The sequence below is a fragment of the Myotis lucifugus genome, unplaced genomic scaffold (assembly GCF_000147115.1).
Source record: "Myotis lucifugus unplaced genomic scaffold, Myoluc2.0 scaffold_138, whole genome shotgun sequence".
NCBI lineage: Eukaryota > Metazoa > Chordata > Mammalia > Chiroptera > Vespertilionidae > Myotis > Myotis lucifugus.
The window spans coordinates 2,517,267-2,532,430 of NW_005871186.1; the positions used below are offsets into that span (position 1 = coordinate 2,517,267).

General features: G+C 40.4%; 2 protein-coding genes across 2 annotated transcripts; both read right to left on the bottom strand.

Moving 5' to 3' along the window:
* Nucleotides 1-2,335: 2,335 nt before the first annotated feature.
* LOC102430960 (hemoglobin subunit beta) lies at nucleotides 2,336-3,781 on the bottom strand. Its single transcript, XM_006094539.3, has 3 exons — nucleotides 3,654-3,781; nucleotides 3,332-3,554; nucleotides 2,336-2,582 (listed from the first exon to the last, which is right to left on the bottom strand). The coding sequence occupies exons 1-3, from the start codon at nucleotides 3,743-3,745 to the stop codon at nucleotides 2,454-2,456; spliced, it is 444 nt and encodes a 147-aa protein (XP_006094601.1). The 5' UTR covers nucleotides 3,746-3,781; the 3' UTR covers nucleotides 2,336-2,453.
* Nucleotides 3,782-10,461: 6,680 nt separating this feature from the next.
* On the bottom strand, nucleotides 10,462-11,889 carry LOC102431594 (hemoglobin subunit epsilon-2). Its single transcript, XM_006094541.1, has 3 exons — nucleotides 11,798-11,889; nucleotides 11,464-11,686; nucleotides 10,462-10,590 (listed from the first exon to the last, which is right to left on the bottom strand). Exons 1-3 carry the CDS (start codon nucleotides 11,887-11,889, stop codon nucleotides 10,462-10,464), a joined length of 444 nt encoding a protein of 147 aa, XP_006094603.1.
* Between the last annotated feature and the right edge of the window lie 3,275 nt (nucleotides 11,890-15,164).

The following is a 15,164-nucleotide window of genomic DNA, read 5'->3' on the forward strand; positions in this document are numbered from 1 at the left end:
CAAATGACTGAAGAGTAAAACAGACTTTTCCTTTTATTACCCAAAACCCTGCAAGGACAAGGCTGCAAGTTATAATAAGACATCAAAAGCTCAGGGACATACCAGACAAAATTGAGAATGTATAAATAATAATAAATGTGGCTATGTTCAAAGCCCCAGGCTCAAATACAGATCAGCATGGAAAGGTTCTGGGAAGCTTCTTAGCCCCATTGTCACTGTTGTGAGCTTCAGTCTATCCTGGGAAGAGGTACCTCGATGTCTGCTTTACTTTGACTCCATACCCACTGAGCACTAACCACACAGACACACACACACACACACACACACACACACACACACACACACCCCTCCAAAACAGAAGCTTTTTTCCTTTACTCCATTCTGTCAAGTTAACCTAATTCCTAATGTTTTGTACCAGAATGGGCCTAGTCTGAGTATGACTAAGAGGGTAAGTATTAACTTCCTTCAAGAGAATCATGACACTCATCCAGAGGTGCATGGGTGTTTTTTTTCATTTGTTTAAAAAATTGCACTCAACTAGAACATTTTGTGCATGCTCTAGCGTTCAATTCTAAATTCCCCAAGAAGACCATCTCGGCAATCTAATCTCTATTTTCCTCAGACAAGCACAGTTATTTTTTGCTTTTTTCTCCCACATGCACAATCTCTTGGTTACTTCTGTTTGGCATCCTCTCAAAAATGAAATGAAGTGAAAATACTGGTACTCCAGAAAGAGCACAATTCATAGAAACAAAGAACATAAACACAGAATAGTTTAGGAATATGGTAGTTTAACTCATTTTTAAGACACATTTTTAATTTCAGTATTGGAACTTTTAGGCCCAATCTCTTGTCTTGATTCATTGGTTAGTTCCAGAGTTGAAGGAACAAAGAGTATAGTAAGCCTTTTTGTATTTTTGTTCTTTTCATAATCACTTGGAGGAAAGAAGGATACTTTCTTTACTCCTTTCGAGACTATGACACCCACAATTTCTCTTACTCTTTTTCAATTTCTCTGAAAGTCTCTTTCTCTCGGCATATCTGATTCTTACAAGAACTTTTCTGTGATGAAGGATGTGGAAATAATCTCCCTAGCACCTTCTGGGTGTCTCTGAGTCCATGGTTGTTAAATATCCTATGCAGATATAAACAGTTCTAAGTGTCCACTATGTACAATGACCTGAGAAGAAAAATAAAAAATATAAAAACTTCTGCCCTCAGGCAATTCAAAATATAGTGGTAAAACCATAAACTGTAATGTGTTGTCTATATCCTGATAATATACCCAGAGTAATTATGAAAACGCTTTCATACAAAAGGAAGCAAAAGGGTTCATTTCAGGTAGTCAAGCCTAAAATTAACTAACAAGAAATTATATAGAATTAAGGAAATGTGTACAAGTTAGAAGGTTCTAGAAATCCTTCAGAGATATCTTACTAGCTATGATTAGAAAACAAATGTCTGATCAGTGCTTTACTTTCCTAAGTGCTTCCGCATTATATATTGTATCATTAACACCCAAGGAACTCTGTGCATTGGTCTATTGGTCTATTGGTCCCAGGAGTTCTAACACAAGGAATAATTACCTATAATTGATTTATTTCATTTAATAAATATTTCTTCACTGCCTATAGAGGAACTTTAAGCACAGTACTCATGTGGGATAGTACTAAATAGGCAGAAATGTTTATACAGCATAGAGAATTAGTGTAATGGATAAGAAATGTGAAAAATGTGGAGGGGGTTGAAAAGATTCCCTTAGGCAATTTTTAAAGTTCATTGAAGCCAGTGTCAAAAATGGTCACAAGTGATATCCAAGCATTAAACTGTGTCTGAAGGAGGTATGGGGACTAGTTTTGGAGGTGTTCTGAGACAAGTGAAAGAAGTAGGTTATTTCTTAGAGCAAGAACACCTGATGGAGTCTAGTGTTAGGGGCTACAATGTGCAGGCAAGGAATGTAGAAAAAAAGAAAATTTAAGTGTCTTGAGCATGCATTATGTCTCTAATTGAGCACATCATATTTTGAGTAGTTGTAGGAAATGGATCAGAGCATTAGCCTGAAGGCCATGTCTTAGTTTTGAGGTCCCCCATAGAGCCCCTGTAATGCCGGAATCTTCTCCATATTTCAGAACTCTTTGGAAAGTCCTATGCTTTGGAGGTAGAAGTGTCAGCTTTTAATGATTGTGTGTGGTCCCCTTCCTTTTCTCATTTCCCTTGACCTCCTTGTATAAGACACAAGAGCTCCCTATACATAGATCCTCATGGATGTCCCTATACCCCCAGAGGAGAAAATAATAATAATAAAATAAGTGAAATGAATCAAGAAGTTGAGCTGAAAGTTCTTTATTAGGCAGAAGCCAGACCCTTGAGAATGGGCATTACTTCCCCAAGTTAAGAAGTCCGAATCTGGAGAAAGAGAGTTTTCCAAAGGTCACCAGGACACAGGCCAGGACTCAGTGGTACTTGTGAGCCAGGGCAGTGGCCACACCAAGTGCCAGCTTCTGGAAGGCACCCTGCACCTGAGGGGTAAATTCTTTGCCAAAGTGGCGAGCCAGAACAACCACCAGCACGTTGCCCAGGAGCTGTGAGGAAGACAGATACAATGATTAGTAGCTTGGCTTTGGGGAAAGTGGGCCAACAATGATTTTTTCCTGCCTACACTTAAGCCCAAGTTGATCCTCAGGTTATCCTTACCAGCATAAATGAGTAAATATTTGCATGTCTATATATAAATAAATGCATATATTTATGATAAATATTATATACATTAATAACTGATTAATTAGTGAGATGATGTACTGTCTGCAGCAACTATGCTGCCCTACTTCCTACTTCTGGTCTTTTCATCCTAAAATATTGACTTTCTTTTCCTTTCCATTGAGTATGGATGCTGTAAAGTTCAGACTATTTTTCAATTTTAAAATTATTTATTTATAGCTTCTAGAATAACAGTAAAAGTCATCTCTCCACTTTGAGGAGAGATGAGTCTTTTCATCCCCCTTATGGAGGAATTTTCTAAATGTAGAGGCAGCAGGTGAAAGTTAATATATATAATTTGAGTACTGGCTAGGGAGAAGGAAAATTGGGTGGGGAAAAAGAAAGAGGTGAAAAAATAAGACATTAGAGAAGCAGCTTGATAAAAAAAAAAGTTTGTGAGACAGAAAACAGTATTATATTGAAAGAAAAAAATATAAAACTATATACATTTTGAAAAGCATTAAGTAATGAAATATGGTAAGGTTAAAAGGAACCTGGAAGAACGGGTAGGTGAAGAACCAAAGAGAAAGCCTAGAAAGTGAAAAGCAAAAAGTAGCACATCTCCTAGACTCACCTTGAAGTTCTCAGGATCCACATGCAGCTTGTCACAATGCAGTTCACTCAGGCTAGCAAAGGTGCCCTTCAGGTTGTCGACATTCTTCAGACCCTCGCCGAAGGAGTTCAGCACTTTCTTGCCATGGGCCTTCACCTTACTATTGCCCATCACAGCAGCGGCATTGGACAGGTCCCCAAAGGAGGTGAAGAACCTCTGAGTCCAGGGGTAGACCACCAGCAGCCTGAGGGGTGAATGCAGCACAGAGGACAGAGGGAGTGAGTGCCTGTCAGAAACTCACACACCCAGCTTCCACTCACTCTCCTTATGCCTGGATACCTACCTGCCCAGGGCCTCACCACCAACTTCATCCACATTCACCTTGCCCCACAGGCCAGAGACAGCGGCCTTCTCATCAGCAGTCAGATGCACCATGGTGGCTGTTTGTGTAGTTGCTAGTGAACACGGTTGTGTCAGAAGCAAGTGTAAGCACCAGCTAACCCTGCTCTTCTTTTATGTCCAGCCCTGGCCCCTGCCCTCCCAGCTCCTGTGAGCAGATTGGCCCAGGCCGGGGTGTGGTTCTACAGAGTGAGGACTCAATGATGACAGTTATGCCTGTCCTTGCCAGTTCTGGCACTGGCTTGGGAGTCTGCTTTAGACCCTCAGCCCTCTCTCTAGGCACCTCCCAGCTCCTTTGAGCAGATTAGTCCAGGATACTCAGACTTTCATTGGTTTGTGAGAACATGTGGGAATATTCATTCTCAATTCCCTTCACCTGGCCTTCTAGGTCTTTTGTATCTTGACTCTTACCCTATACTCATCTCCTGACCTCATGTCCTTTGGCAGTTGGTTCTACAAATATACTCCTAGTCTCATTCATGAATAAACATTTTAATCTGATATGGTGAGGTGTATCTTAGTGTTTAATTTATCCAGTTATTTCATCTTGTAGATAAGAAAATTGAGTCCTAGAAAGCAAAAATTTAATCAAGTAGACTCTTAATGGAGCTTTTCGTTGTCTCTAGAGATATTTTCAAGTGGGTGAAATGGATAAATATTTTGCCATAATTTTAATTTGTCTTTTTTTCTGCTACTTGGGTAAATACAGTTAAAACACTCTTTTTTTCCATTTCTTCCTTAAAATGAATGCCCATTAGAATAATGAAAAATAATAAACATTATTTCTCTACCAACTACTGAAATAGATTTGGGAGCATAAATGATAATGGAGGAAATCTAATAAAGAAAAATATCTGATACTTAGAACATAATTGTTTAAAATGATGATCTGTCAGCTGGCTTGGCTCAGTGGTTGAGCATCAACCTATGAACCAGGAGGTCACAGTTTGATTCTTGGTCAGGGCACATGCCTGGGTTGCAGGTTCAATCCCCAGTGAAGGGCATATAGGAGGCATCCAATCAATGATTCTCTCTCATCATTGATGTTTCTATCTCTCTCTCCCTCTCCCTTCTTCTCTGAAATCAATAAAAATATATATTTTAAAAATACTTATGATCTGACTAAAGTAAGAATGCAGATAAATTGAAAAGAAAGGAAAGGAAAGATTTACCTTATTCAGCCAGATTAAGCCTGAAGCCTGATAGGGGTCAGGGAAAGAAATTCCAGTGGAGAAATTTCTCCAGCTATGCTCTCAAAGAAAAGTAAAATGGAAAGCAGGTAGAAAGGAGGAAGGAAGAAACCAATTCAAAGGAAGAGAATGAAATTAAAGGTAAAAAGAAGAGAAAATAATATAAAGTCTGAATGGAGTATCTCAGTGGTTGAACATTGACCTATGAACCAAGAGGTCACAGTTCAATTCCCAGTCAGGGCACATGCCTGGGTTGTGGGCTCAGTCCCCTGTAGTGGGTGTGCAGGAGGGAGCTGGTCAGTGATTCACTCTCATCATTGATATTTCTATCTCTCTCCCCCTTTCCTTTCTTCTCTGAAATCAATAAAAATATATATTTTTAAAAATGTTTAAAAGTAACCACACAATAATTCAAACTACATGATTTTTATATAAAAATGTGAACAGTGTGACTATAATTCAGATCATAAGGGGAGAGGATTATATGATAGAAGGGTACAGAGGAGCCATAAATGATCTTTAAATTCAGTTACAGAACATTTTTCTTTAACCTTAAGCTGGGACAAAAAAGTTTGAAAATTTCAAGGAAGGGGGTGGCATGATTTGATTTGTATTTTTTAAGAATAATTCTGGCCATGGCTGGTGTGGCTTAGTTGGTTAGAGCATCATCCCATTCATATGAGGGATCAGGTGTTTGATTCCGGTCAGGGCACATGCCCAGGTTGTAGGTTCTGTCCCTGGTCAGAGCAAGTATGGGAGGCAATCAATCTATCTTTCTCTCTCACATTTCTCTCTCCCTCTCTCCATCTTTTTCTCTCTTCCCGCCCCCTTCCCCTCTCTCTCTCTCTCTCTCTCTCTCTCTCTCTCTCTCTCTCATCAATGCAAAACATATCCTCAGGTGAGGATTACAAACAAAACAAAACAAAAAAATTATTCTGGCTTCAGTGTATAAATGGATTTTAGGGGTAGAATAAGTAAGAGACAAATAGGATGGTATTGTAGTAAAGGAGGGAAGTAAAAATGTCATCTGTATTTTTAGGCTTAAGCAATGAATGATGTATTAGTTGCTGAAGTGAGGTACGAAAGAAGAAGGCTAAGTTAGCAGGAATAAGTTATCAAGAGATCAGGGGTTCAGTCTTGGACATGACATACTATATTTGATGTGCTCCGGAACAATCCAAAATTGGATGTGAAGCACATAGTTAGATTTATGGGTCTTGAGCTCAGATAAAATACAATCAGGTTAAGAATACACAGTGAAACAGGGCACAGAAGCACACATCATAATACATGGTATAAATCAGGGGTGGGGAACTTTTTTTTTTTTCTGCCAAGGGCCATTTGGGTTATAACACCATTTGTGGGCCAAACAAAATTACTAACTTAAAAATTAGCCTGCTACATTTGGTCAAACATTTATTTAACTTGCCCTTAATGTTTGGCAGGGCCAGACCAAATGATTTCTGGGGCCTTATATGGCCTGCTGGCCAGATGTTCCCCACTCCTGGTATAAACCATCAAAAATGACAGACAATGCAACCTATAAATACCTCCTTGAGAACTTGGAATGTATTTGTGAAATTAGAATCATTATCACATTTTACAAACCAAGAAATTTTAAATAATACTTTGCAAGTCAATGGGGATGTAATTTGATCTTTATTCATTATACCCAAAAGCCCTGACTCTTCACTTCTATGCCAAGGACCTGGGTACAGGAATTTTTAAATTAAAAATAATGTTTATACTCCCCAGTGACCAGACATTATATAACTTAATACGTGATCATCCCAATAAATCCCACACCCATCCAACACATGCCTAGTTATTAGAATATTATTGACTATATATCCTATGCTATACTTTGCATCCCTATAACTATTCTGTAACAACCAATTTCCCTCCTCCTCCTTCTTCTCCTCCTCCTCCTCCTCCTCCTCCTCCTCCTCCTCCTCCTCCTCCTCCTCCTTCTTCTTCTTCTTCTTCTTCTTCTTCTTCTTCTTCTTCTTCTTCTTCTTCTTCTCGTTAATCTTTATTGTTGAGATTATTACAGATGTCCCTCTTTTTCCCCCCATAGCTCCCCTCTACCCAGTTTCCACCCCACCCCAGGCCCTTACCACCCTATTGTTTGTGTCCATAGGTAATGCATACATGCATATAAGATCTTTGTCTAATCTCTTCTTGCACCCCCCCACACCCCCTTCCCTCTGAGAATCATTAGTCTGTTTCATTTCCATACCCCTGATTCTATTCCATTCACCAGTTTATTCTGTTCATCAGATTTTTTATTCATTGGATTTTTAGATTCACTTGTTGATAGATATGTATTTGTCATCACTTTATTGTTCATAATTTTTTATCTTTACCTTTTTCTTCTTCTTCCTCTTCTTAAAGAATACCCTTCAGCATTTCATATAATACTGGTTTGGTGGTGATGAACTCCTTTAGCTTTTTCTTCTCTGTGAAGCTCTTTATGTGACCTTCAATTCTAAATGATAGCTTTTCTGTGTAGAGGAATCTTGGTTGTAGGTTCTTGCTATTCATCACTTTGACATGTTTCTTTGTCTCCGAATTTTGGCTGCTTCCCTGTGTTTGTTTCTATGTACGTATTGGGTAGCTGCTAAGTCTCCTTAAGTTGATAGAGACTGTGTAGTAGGTGTCCTATAGGGCCCAGTGGCTCAGCCTCCCCTGTCATCTGAGGTGAACACTCTTGGTGCACCCCTTTGTGAGCTGTGTGCACAGTTTTGTTGTAGTTGAGCCTTGATTGCTATTGGTGTCACTGGGAGGAATTGATCTCCAGGCCTATTGGCTGTGGGGACCAGCTCGAATACAGTGGGAGAGCTGCTGTGCAGGAGACACCCTTATGGACCAGAACTTGCTTCAGTGGGGCTTTGGTGCTCACTGAGTCTGCTCATTGAGTGTGTCACTTATGGATATGAAGAGTTGAAATCTGGTATGGTCTCACACTGACCACTGGGTACACTGGCTCTTGGGTTTCCAGGGAGGTGCCAAGTCAGCCACTGCCTGGGGGCACCCAGCAGGAGCTACAGAGAGATCTAAAGATTCCTCCTCTTTGTATCAGGTTTGGAAGTACCCAGAAGAGGCCCATCTGTGAAGCAAGGCAGGCTGGTGCTGGTGCTGGCCTTGGGCCTTTTATTGATAGGTTTGGCGATCCCTGACCCAGCTGCAACTTGTTTGACAGGTTTTAGACTGAGAAAGGATAGGTCATTCATATGCAAAAGCCACTGTGCACAGCTTGGGTGGGGTTGTAAATTGGGTGGGGCGGGGTCTCAGGAAGTCACCAGAGCAGAGCAAAAAGAAATGGCTACCAGTCAGCCCAGCACCAGGGAGGTCCCAGCATGGGAACAATGACTGCTGGGAGCACCTTCATCTGGAAGGAAGCTGCCCCCGAGTTCCTGCCCCAATGCCAGACAGTCCAGTTTCTCCCGTATGTGTCTGGGTCCCCCAGAGCCTCGTCTGGCACTAGAGCTGAGAGCAAGCAGGAGCTTATAAATTCAGTTCGTGGTGCTGGCCTTTTAAGAGGAGCAGCTGGGTCTCTAGCAGTCTGTGCGTCACTGAGCCCCAATCCGCTCTGGTTTTTACAGTCCGTATTTCTTATTGCCTGTAGGGCCTTCTTTCCCCATCTCTGGGACCCTGGGCTGGGCCTCTGGTGTAGGGCTGGGACCCCTCACTCCTCTGGCAGCCTCCCTTGAGATTAAAAAAGCACACACCTGGGTGCCAGACCAGCCCGTTCTGCACCTCTGCACCTCCTACCAATCTCAGTTTGCTTTCTTCTTTACCTCTCTAGTTGTAGTCCTTCCACTCAGCCAGACTTCCCGTGGTTCTGGATGATAGTTGTTCTGTATATTAGTTGTAATTTTTATGTGGTTGTGGGAGGCAGAAAGTACAGGCATTCACCTATGCCGCCATCTTGGTTCTTCTCTCCAATTTGTACTTCTCAATCCCTTCACCTTTTTAGGCCCCCAACCTCCCTTCTATTTAGCAGCCAACAAAAATGTCTCTGTATCTATTTTACTTGTTCATTTTGTTAGTAGATTCAATTGTTGATAGATATGTATTAATTGCCATTTTATTGTTCATGTTTTTGACTCCTTCTTCTTCTTCTTCTTCTTCTTCTTCTTCTTCTTCCTCTTCTTTTCAATAAGACCCTTTAACATTTCATATACTTTTTGTTTGATGGAGATGAACTCCTTTAGGGTACAGGAATTTGAAGTGATTTCTATAAAAGTTGTTGTGCTCAGAGCCAGATCCAACCAAGAGACTTCTAGGCATTTTCTGTTTTGTCAATAGATTTTCTTCTTTTCATTCACCAGACAGGAAACCTGGCTTTCATTTGTGACTTCTCCATTCTTTATTTTACTATGTATTAAGTTCTATGGAATATTTGCTACAATGGTTCCTTACTTATTTTTTCTTAGTTTCATTGTGTTTGCAAGTTCATTCTTCTACCTATCACTTCACTATAATCACAGCAAACACTGATGGCTATGCTCAAGATAGGTGCTATGTTTTAAATAATATAACCACATGTGGATCAGTTTTCCACAAATTCCATATTTTTATGTCCCTCTCCTTTATAACATGGCTCTTGACTGGGTCTGTGTGAAGCTCCAACTTCACTGCATTACAATTGATGAAAATGTTTCTTATGTTAAATGGAAATGAACTATAGCTTAAAAAGAGTTCTATTATTAATTTATACAAATAACTAGAGCCCTGGTGCATGAAATTTGCCCCTAACTGCCCTCCGCCCCCCCACAGGCCTGGTCGCCCCTTACTGCCCCATCTGTCAGCCTGGTCATCCCCAACTGCCCCCCTCTGCTGGCCTTGTCACCCCTAATTGCCCCCCCTTACTGGCCTGGTTGTCCCTCACTGCCCCCCCCTATAGACCTGGTCACCCCCAACTGCCCCCTGCCAGCTTGGTTGCCCCCAACTGCACCCCCTGCTGGCCTGGTGGCCCCATGCAGCCTGCTGTTGGGTCGTTTGGTTGTCCCTCACTAACCCCCCACTGCCGGCCTGGTCGCCCTACACAGTCTGCTGTTGGGTCGTCCATCTGGCTGTTTTGGTCGTGACTGCCCCTGGCATTTTATATATTAGGATAACATACATGGGACCCATACTAAGTCCTAGCATGCCCTACTCACAATCAACTATTGCATTGTATGTATTAAGAGTACCTTTATTACCTCCCTTTTTCTAAAAACATTGTCCAGTTCAAGAACCTACTTTCATTCCTAGAAGTAACTGCTCCATTGGAGCCACTCTTATCTTGTAGAGCCTCACAAGAGTTTCTTCTCTATCATCCCCAAACTACCAATCTAATACTCTCATTATCATAAGAGTGCTTTATTTTAGCTGAATCAACATAAAAGACAAACAGAAAGAAAAGACAAGGATATTCTTTATAAGGCATAATTTTTATTTTATTTTTATCATATAGGAGTTAAGTCTAGAGGAAAAGGCATTGATCCCATTTTTCAGGAGGTGGACTCTTGGAATATAGGACCTTCTGGTAGGCACTCACAGAGTTGGACAGGTGACTCAGTGGTACTTGTAGGCCAGAGCATTAGCCACAGCAGTTGTCAGCTTCTGCCAGGCAGCCTGCATCTGGGGGGTAAACTCCCTGCCGAACTGTGTTGCCAAGACAATCAATATCATATTGCCTAGGAGCTGGGGAGAGATTGGGGATAAAAAGAAATTAGCATATTGTAAACAGAAGACCAAAATATAGACAGTACCCATTTCCTTTCTGATAAGAGTTTGAGCAACTTTAAGGGTCATGATCCCACACAAGTGCATCATTATGGGCTTGATGTTGGCTTCAGTTCCCAATTGTGTACTGCTATTGGGTTTAATGCTTCTCTTATTTGTCCTGCCAGTTCATCACCCTAGAACATTGCTATGATATTGCTATGAAATGCTTCTTTCCTTCAGAGTATTTTTCTTTTTTTATTAAAGTATGATTATAGTGCTGCAAGGTGTCTCAAAATGAGCAATCTAAGTCCCCAGATATTACATATATGTAAATTATTTGCATACTTATATGACAAAGAACGCTGTGCTGTGTTTACAACAGCATTTCATCACTGCTAATAGGGGAAGTGGGAAGGAACACAGCCATCCATTGAAAAGATTGCTTTTACTTTGCCCTACTTAGTTCTGGTTCTATCATCAAGAACCATGCAGCGATATAATCATCCATATTTATAGAAAATTTAAATTAACCAAGGCAAGATGCTTTCTACCTGGCTCAATTTGTATTTTCTAAGCCAAAAACATTTAGCTCAGTTTTGGCCGCTGCTCTTCACAACAATGCATCTTTTTTTTGAAATATCAGACCAGTGGTCTCTCCTAGTCAGAGTCATTACTCTATTTGGTCTTACTTTTGAAACTACTTAACTACCAAAATCTAGCTCTTTCCTGAAATACTTATTTCTACAATTACCTATATAGGATAAGACTTAAATGCCTATGTTTCCTAATATATGCATGACACAAATAACTAAGACAAAAGAACAAAATACAAGCATGCTCAGAACTCACCTTGAAGTTCTCAGGATCCACATGCAGTCTGTCACAGTGCAGCTCACTCAGCTGAGAATAGGTGCTCTTGAGGTCATCCATATGCTTAACAGCATTTCCGAAGGAGGTCAGCACCTTCTTGCCATGGGCCTTGACCTTGGGGTTGCCCATTATCGCAGTTTCAGAGGATAAGTTGCCAAAAGTGTCAAAGAACCTCTGAGTCCAGGGGTAGACAACTAGAAGCCTATGGGATGAACACAGTCATAGACGAGATGGGAAGTCAGAATATTTAAGAGACCCGATCAATTTCTCTTTCAGAAACACTTCTGCCTCTTTTCTCATTTCCAGTACTTACCTTCCCAGGACCTCACCTCCAGCCACCTCTACATTCACCTTGGCCCAAAGGCTAGCAACAGCAGCCTTCTCCTCAGCAGTGAAATGCACCATGGTGTCTTGGAGCTTTCTATTGATCACAGATGAGCCAGAAGCAAGTCTGTACTGCTGCTTCTCTGTCTGGCCTTTTATTCCTCATCTTTGGCCCCCAGCCCCTTGATTCTTCCAATGAAATGAGACTATTGGTCAAGGGTGCATTGTCACCACCAGGGGTGGGGACAAGGGAAGGTGGACATTTGTGTCACTGATAGTGTTAGGTCGCTCTATCAGAGGAATTCTGCTGTTCTTTCCCCTGCTTCTACTATGCAACTCATATCTCAAGCTCCCCACCACCACTATCCCTGGTGACCTCTAGGCTGACCATGAGGCATGACTAAAATTAGGAAGGGTAAGAATTAGAAATCTGTTGGACATTGTGTCAGGTGTTTGCAAGACATTCTGTTGTCCACCTAGGGTATGGAATAAGCCACAGTTCAACTAGATTCCCAATTTTTCTAAAGCTTAGATAAGGTTCATATTTTTATAGTTCTTGTAAACAGAACAGCCCTAATCCAGCATCAGTTTAGAAACAGGACAGGTCAGAACTGGATAATTTAGAGAAGAATTGAACATTTTCCTATTGTTGTTTGGTTCTATTAATACTATATGCACTTGTCTGTGCAAATTTGTTTCACTCTGATTCTATGGACAAGTGTATCTGGCCTATACCATGTATCTACTCATTTGTGTCAGAACATACACAATCAAGTGTTCAATGAATAGCGCATTAGAGGACTCCATGGAAGTGACTATGGATTAAGGGATTTGCCCCTAGCATATGCTGGATCCAGACTCCTTTGTGTGTTTAACTTTTTCTCATATCAGTCAGGCAGAGGCAATCTTCAATGACAGTATGCCACACACTACTGCCACTATGATTTAAGGTACTTTGTTCTCATGTATGTCAAACAAGCATTTTTGGGTCATCCAGTGGGAGAGGCAAAGGCTTATTTTGTTGTTTTTCTCTCAGAGTTTATTGCTCACACATTTTGAGTTCTAGGCTTGTTTTTTTTCCCTCCAATATTAATCTTACAAACAAACAAAGAAAACCTATAGATGTGTTTTTACAGAGTTATTTTAAAATCTAAAGAGTTCAACACTATATATTAGTGCTGAAGTTTTGTTTTTACAATAGAAATCCTTTCTGTCCACTTGATATAGCAATAGACTTTCATCACTTCAGCTTGGAAAATACTCAGTGTGAAATGTGGAAAAGAATTACTAAGGCCAAAAGCTAGTTTATCATGACAACCTTGATTATCTGTGATCTCTCAGTGCCAAGCTCTATTGATGTGAGTACTTTGGAACAGAGTTATAAAGAAAATAGTTTGAATCAATCCCAAAAAAGATTTGCTTCAAGAGAAGAGGCAAATAAAAAGAAAGAAATGCAAACTTGGACCACTGCAAGGACTTTTACTTTTACTTAGTTGTGGGCTTGGGCCAAAGGCCTGGCTCAGGGTATTTGCTCTCTACCGGTGCTAATGCTCACCTCCAACAGTGTATGTGCACTGAAATCCCTCAGACTCAGGGGCACCTGCAACTCTGAATGCTGGTGAGTAGCCTCCTCCTGTCTTTCCAGAAAACCAGACAGTGATTCTGGCAGTTACCTCTAACTCCTGCTTTTCTTCCACCCACTTTAGACAATCACTTTCACAGACTTTTTGATTCTTTCTTGCTCATTGCTGTTCCACACTTCCAATATATTCCCATCTCCCCGCTCCATCTGTCATCTAAATGTTTATCATATCAATGCTATATCATCATCACAAACACCTAATATTTTCCAATCACTCATATTTTATTTAAAAAAAATCAAATATTTATTGAGGTTTAATCATGCCAGGTGTTTTTTCAACACTGGAAATCTTGGGAGAACAAAACAGTTGGTCAAGTCCCAGGACACTCACATTCTAGTGGGCAGAGAAGACTGACACTAATAAGTAAACAGGTAAATGAATAAAGAATTTCAGATGGTGTTTTATGACAGGCAAAAAAGGCATCTGATGGCATGATAGCAAGTGACTACAGAAAAATAATATAAGGAAAGATGTCCTAAACATATCCAAAGTGAGTCCTTAATGACAAGATTAAGCTAGGTGTAAGTAGTTTAGAGAAACAAGTTCCTGGGAGCAGGAAGAGCAAGTGAAAATCTCTGAGGCTGGAGAGGAAAAAAAATGAAAGAAACAAGTAAGAAAAAAAAAGAAAGAAAAAAAACTTGGAATTTCATTTAGAGAAAGGCATTACAAGGTCGGAGTAAAATACATTGAGGGAAGAGTTGGAGGAAGCAAGGATGGAGAGATGGGCACAGGTTAGAGTGGATATTATACTCTGAGGCATGAGAAATTGGTAGAGATTTGTAAACCTGATATTAGTATGGTCTCTAATCTACTCAGCACAGGCAGACTCATCTTTCTAAACATTCCTGTCCACCACTTTGCACTATTGCCTATAACAGGTATTAACATCTAGTTGTACAAATACCCCTGAGATCTGTCCTTTCTAACTATTCTGTGCAATTTCTTTCATTTTCCTTTTGCTCTCACAGTGCTTATCTGAGCTCTTTCTATTTCATTTCCCCACATAAAGCCCCATCTCTATGAACAGTTTAAAGGACCTCTCTTCCTCGTAATGCTACAGTCAATGTATACACTTGGACACTCTTTCTCTCCTAGTGGCAATGCAATCAGTTTGTTGAGACAGCTTCACCACTTACACCATAAAGTTTTTAATAAAGCCCAGGAGCAGTTCTTTGGAGTTGACTTTGAAAAGAGTCATCCCTTCCTCTGACCTCCAACCCCTCCCATTCTAATCTATCCTCATAAGGGCTTATAACAAACCAGTGGCTTTTAGAAAATGTGTTTCCATAAGCAGAAAGGAATTAAAAATATATCCTGGACCTTACCATCTTAACACCTCAGTTAATTTTTTTCTTCCAGATCCCCACATTGGTAATCTGCCTCTATCCAGATCCCTTGCCTACCCTGAAATCTTTACTCGGGCCCATATAATTGTTTGGTTCTGAGGAGTTCTTGCCCTCATACCCATTTCTCCCATCAGAACTTTCCTATATCTTTAACTTGAAGAATTCCCAAGTGTATATATATTTTATGGCCCTGTTTTTTTTTCTTGTTAAAATAACACACACACACTCACACACACATTCACAGCTCAACATATAATCCCTGGGATTCTCACACTTAATAGCTCATGATTAAAATAGAACTGAAGACAATTAGAGAAGAATTCTTAGCAGAACATTCATTATTATTATTATAATTATTATCATCACT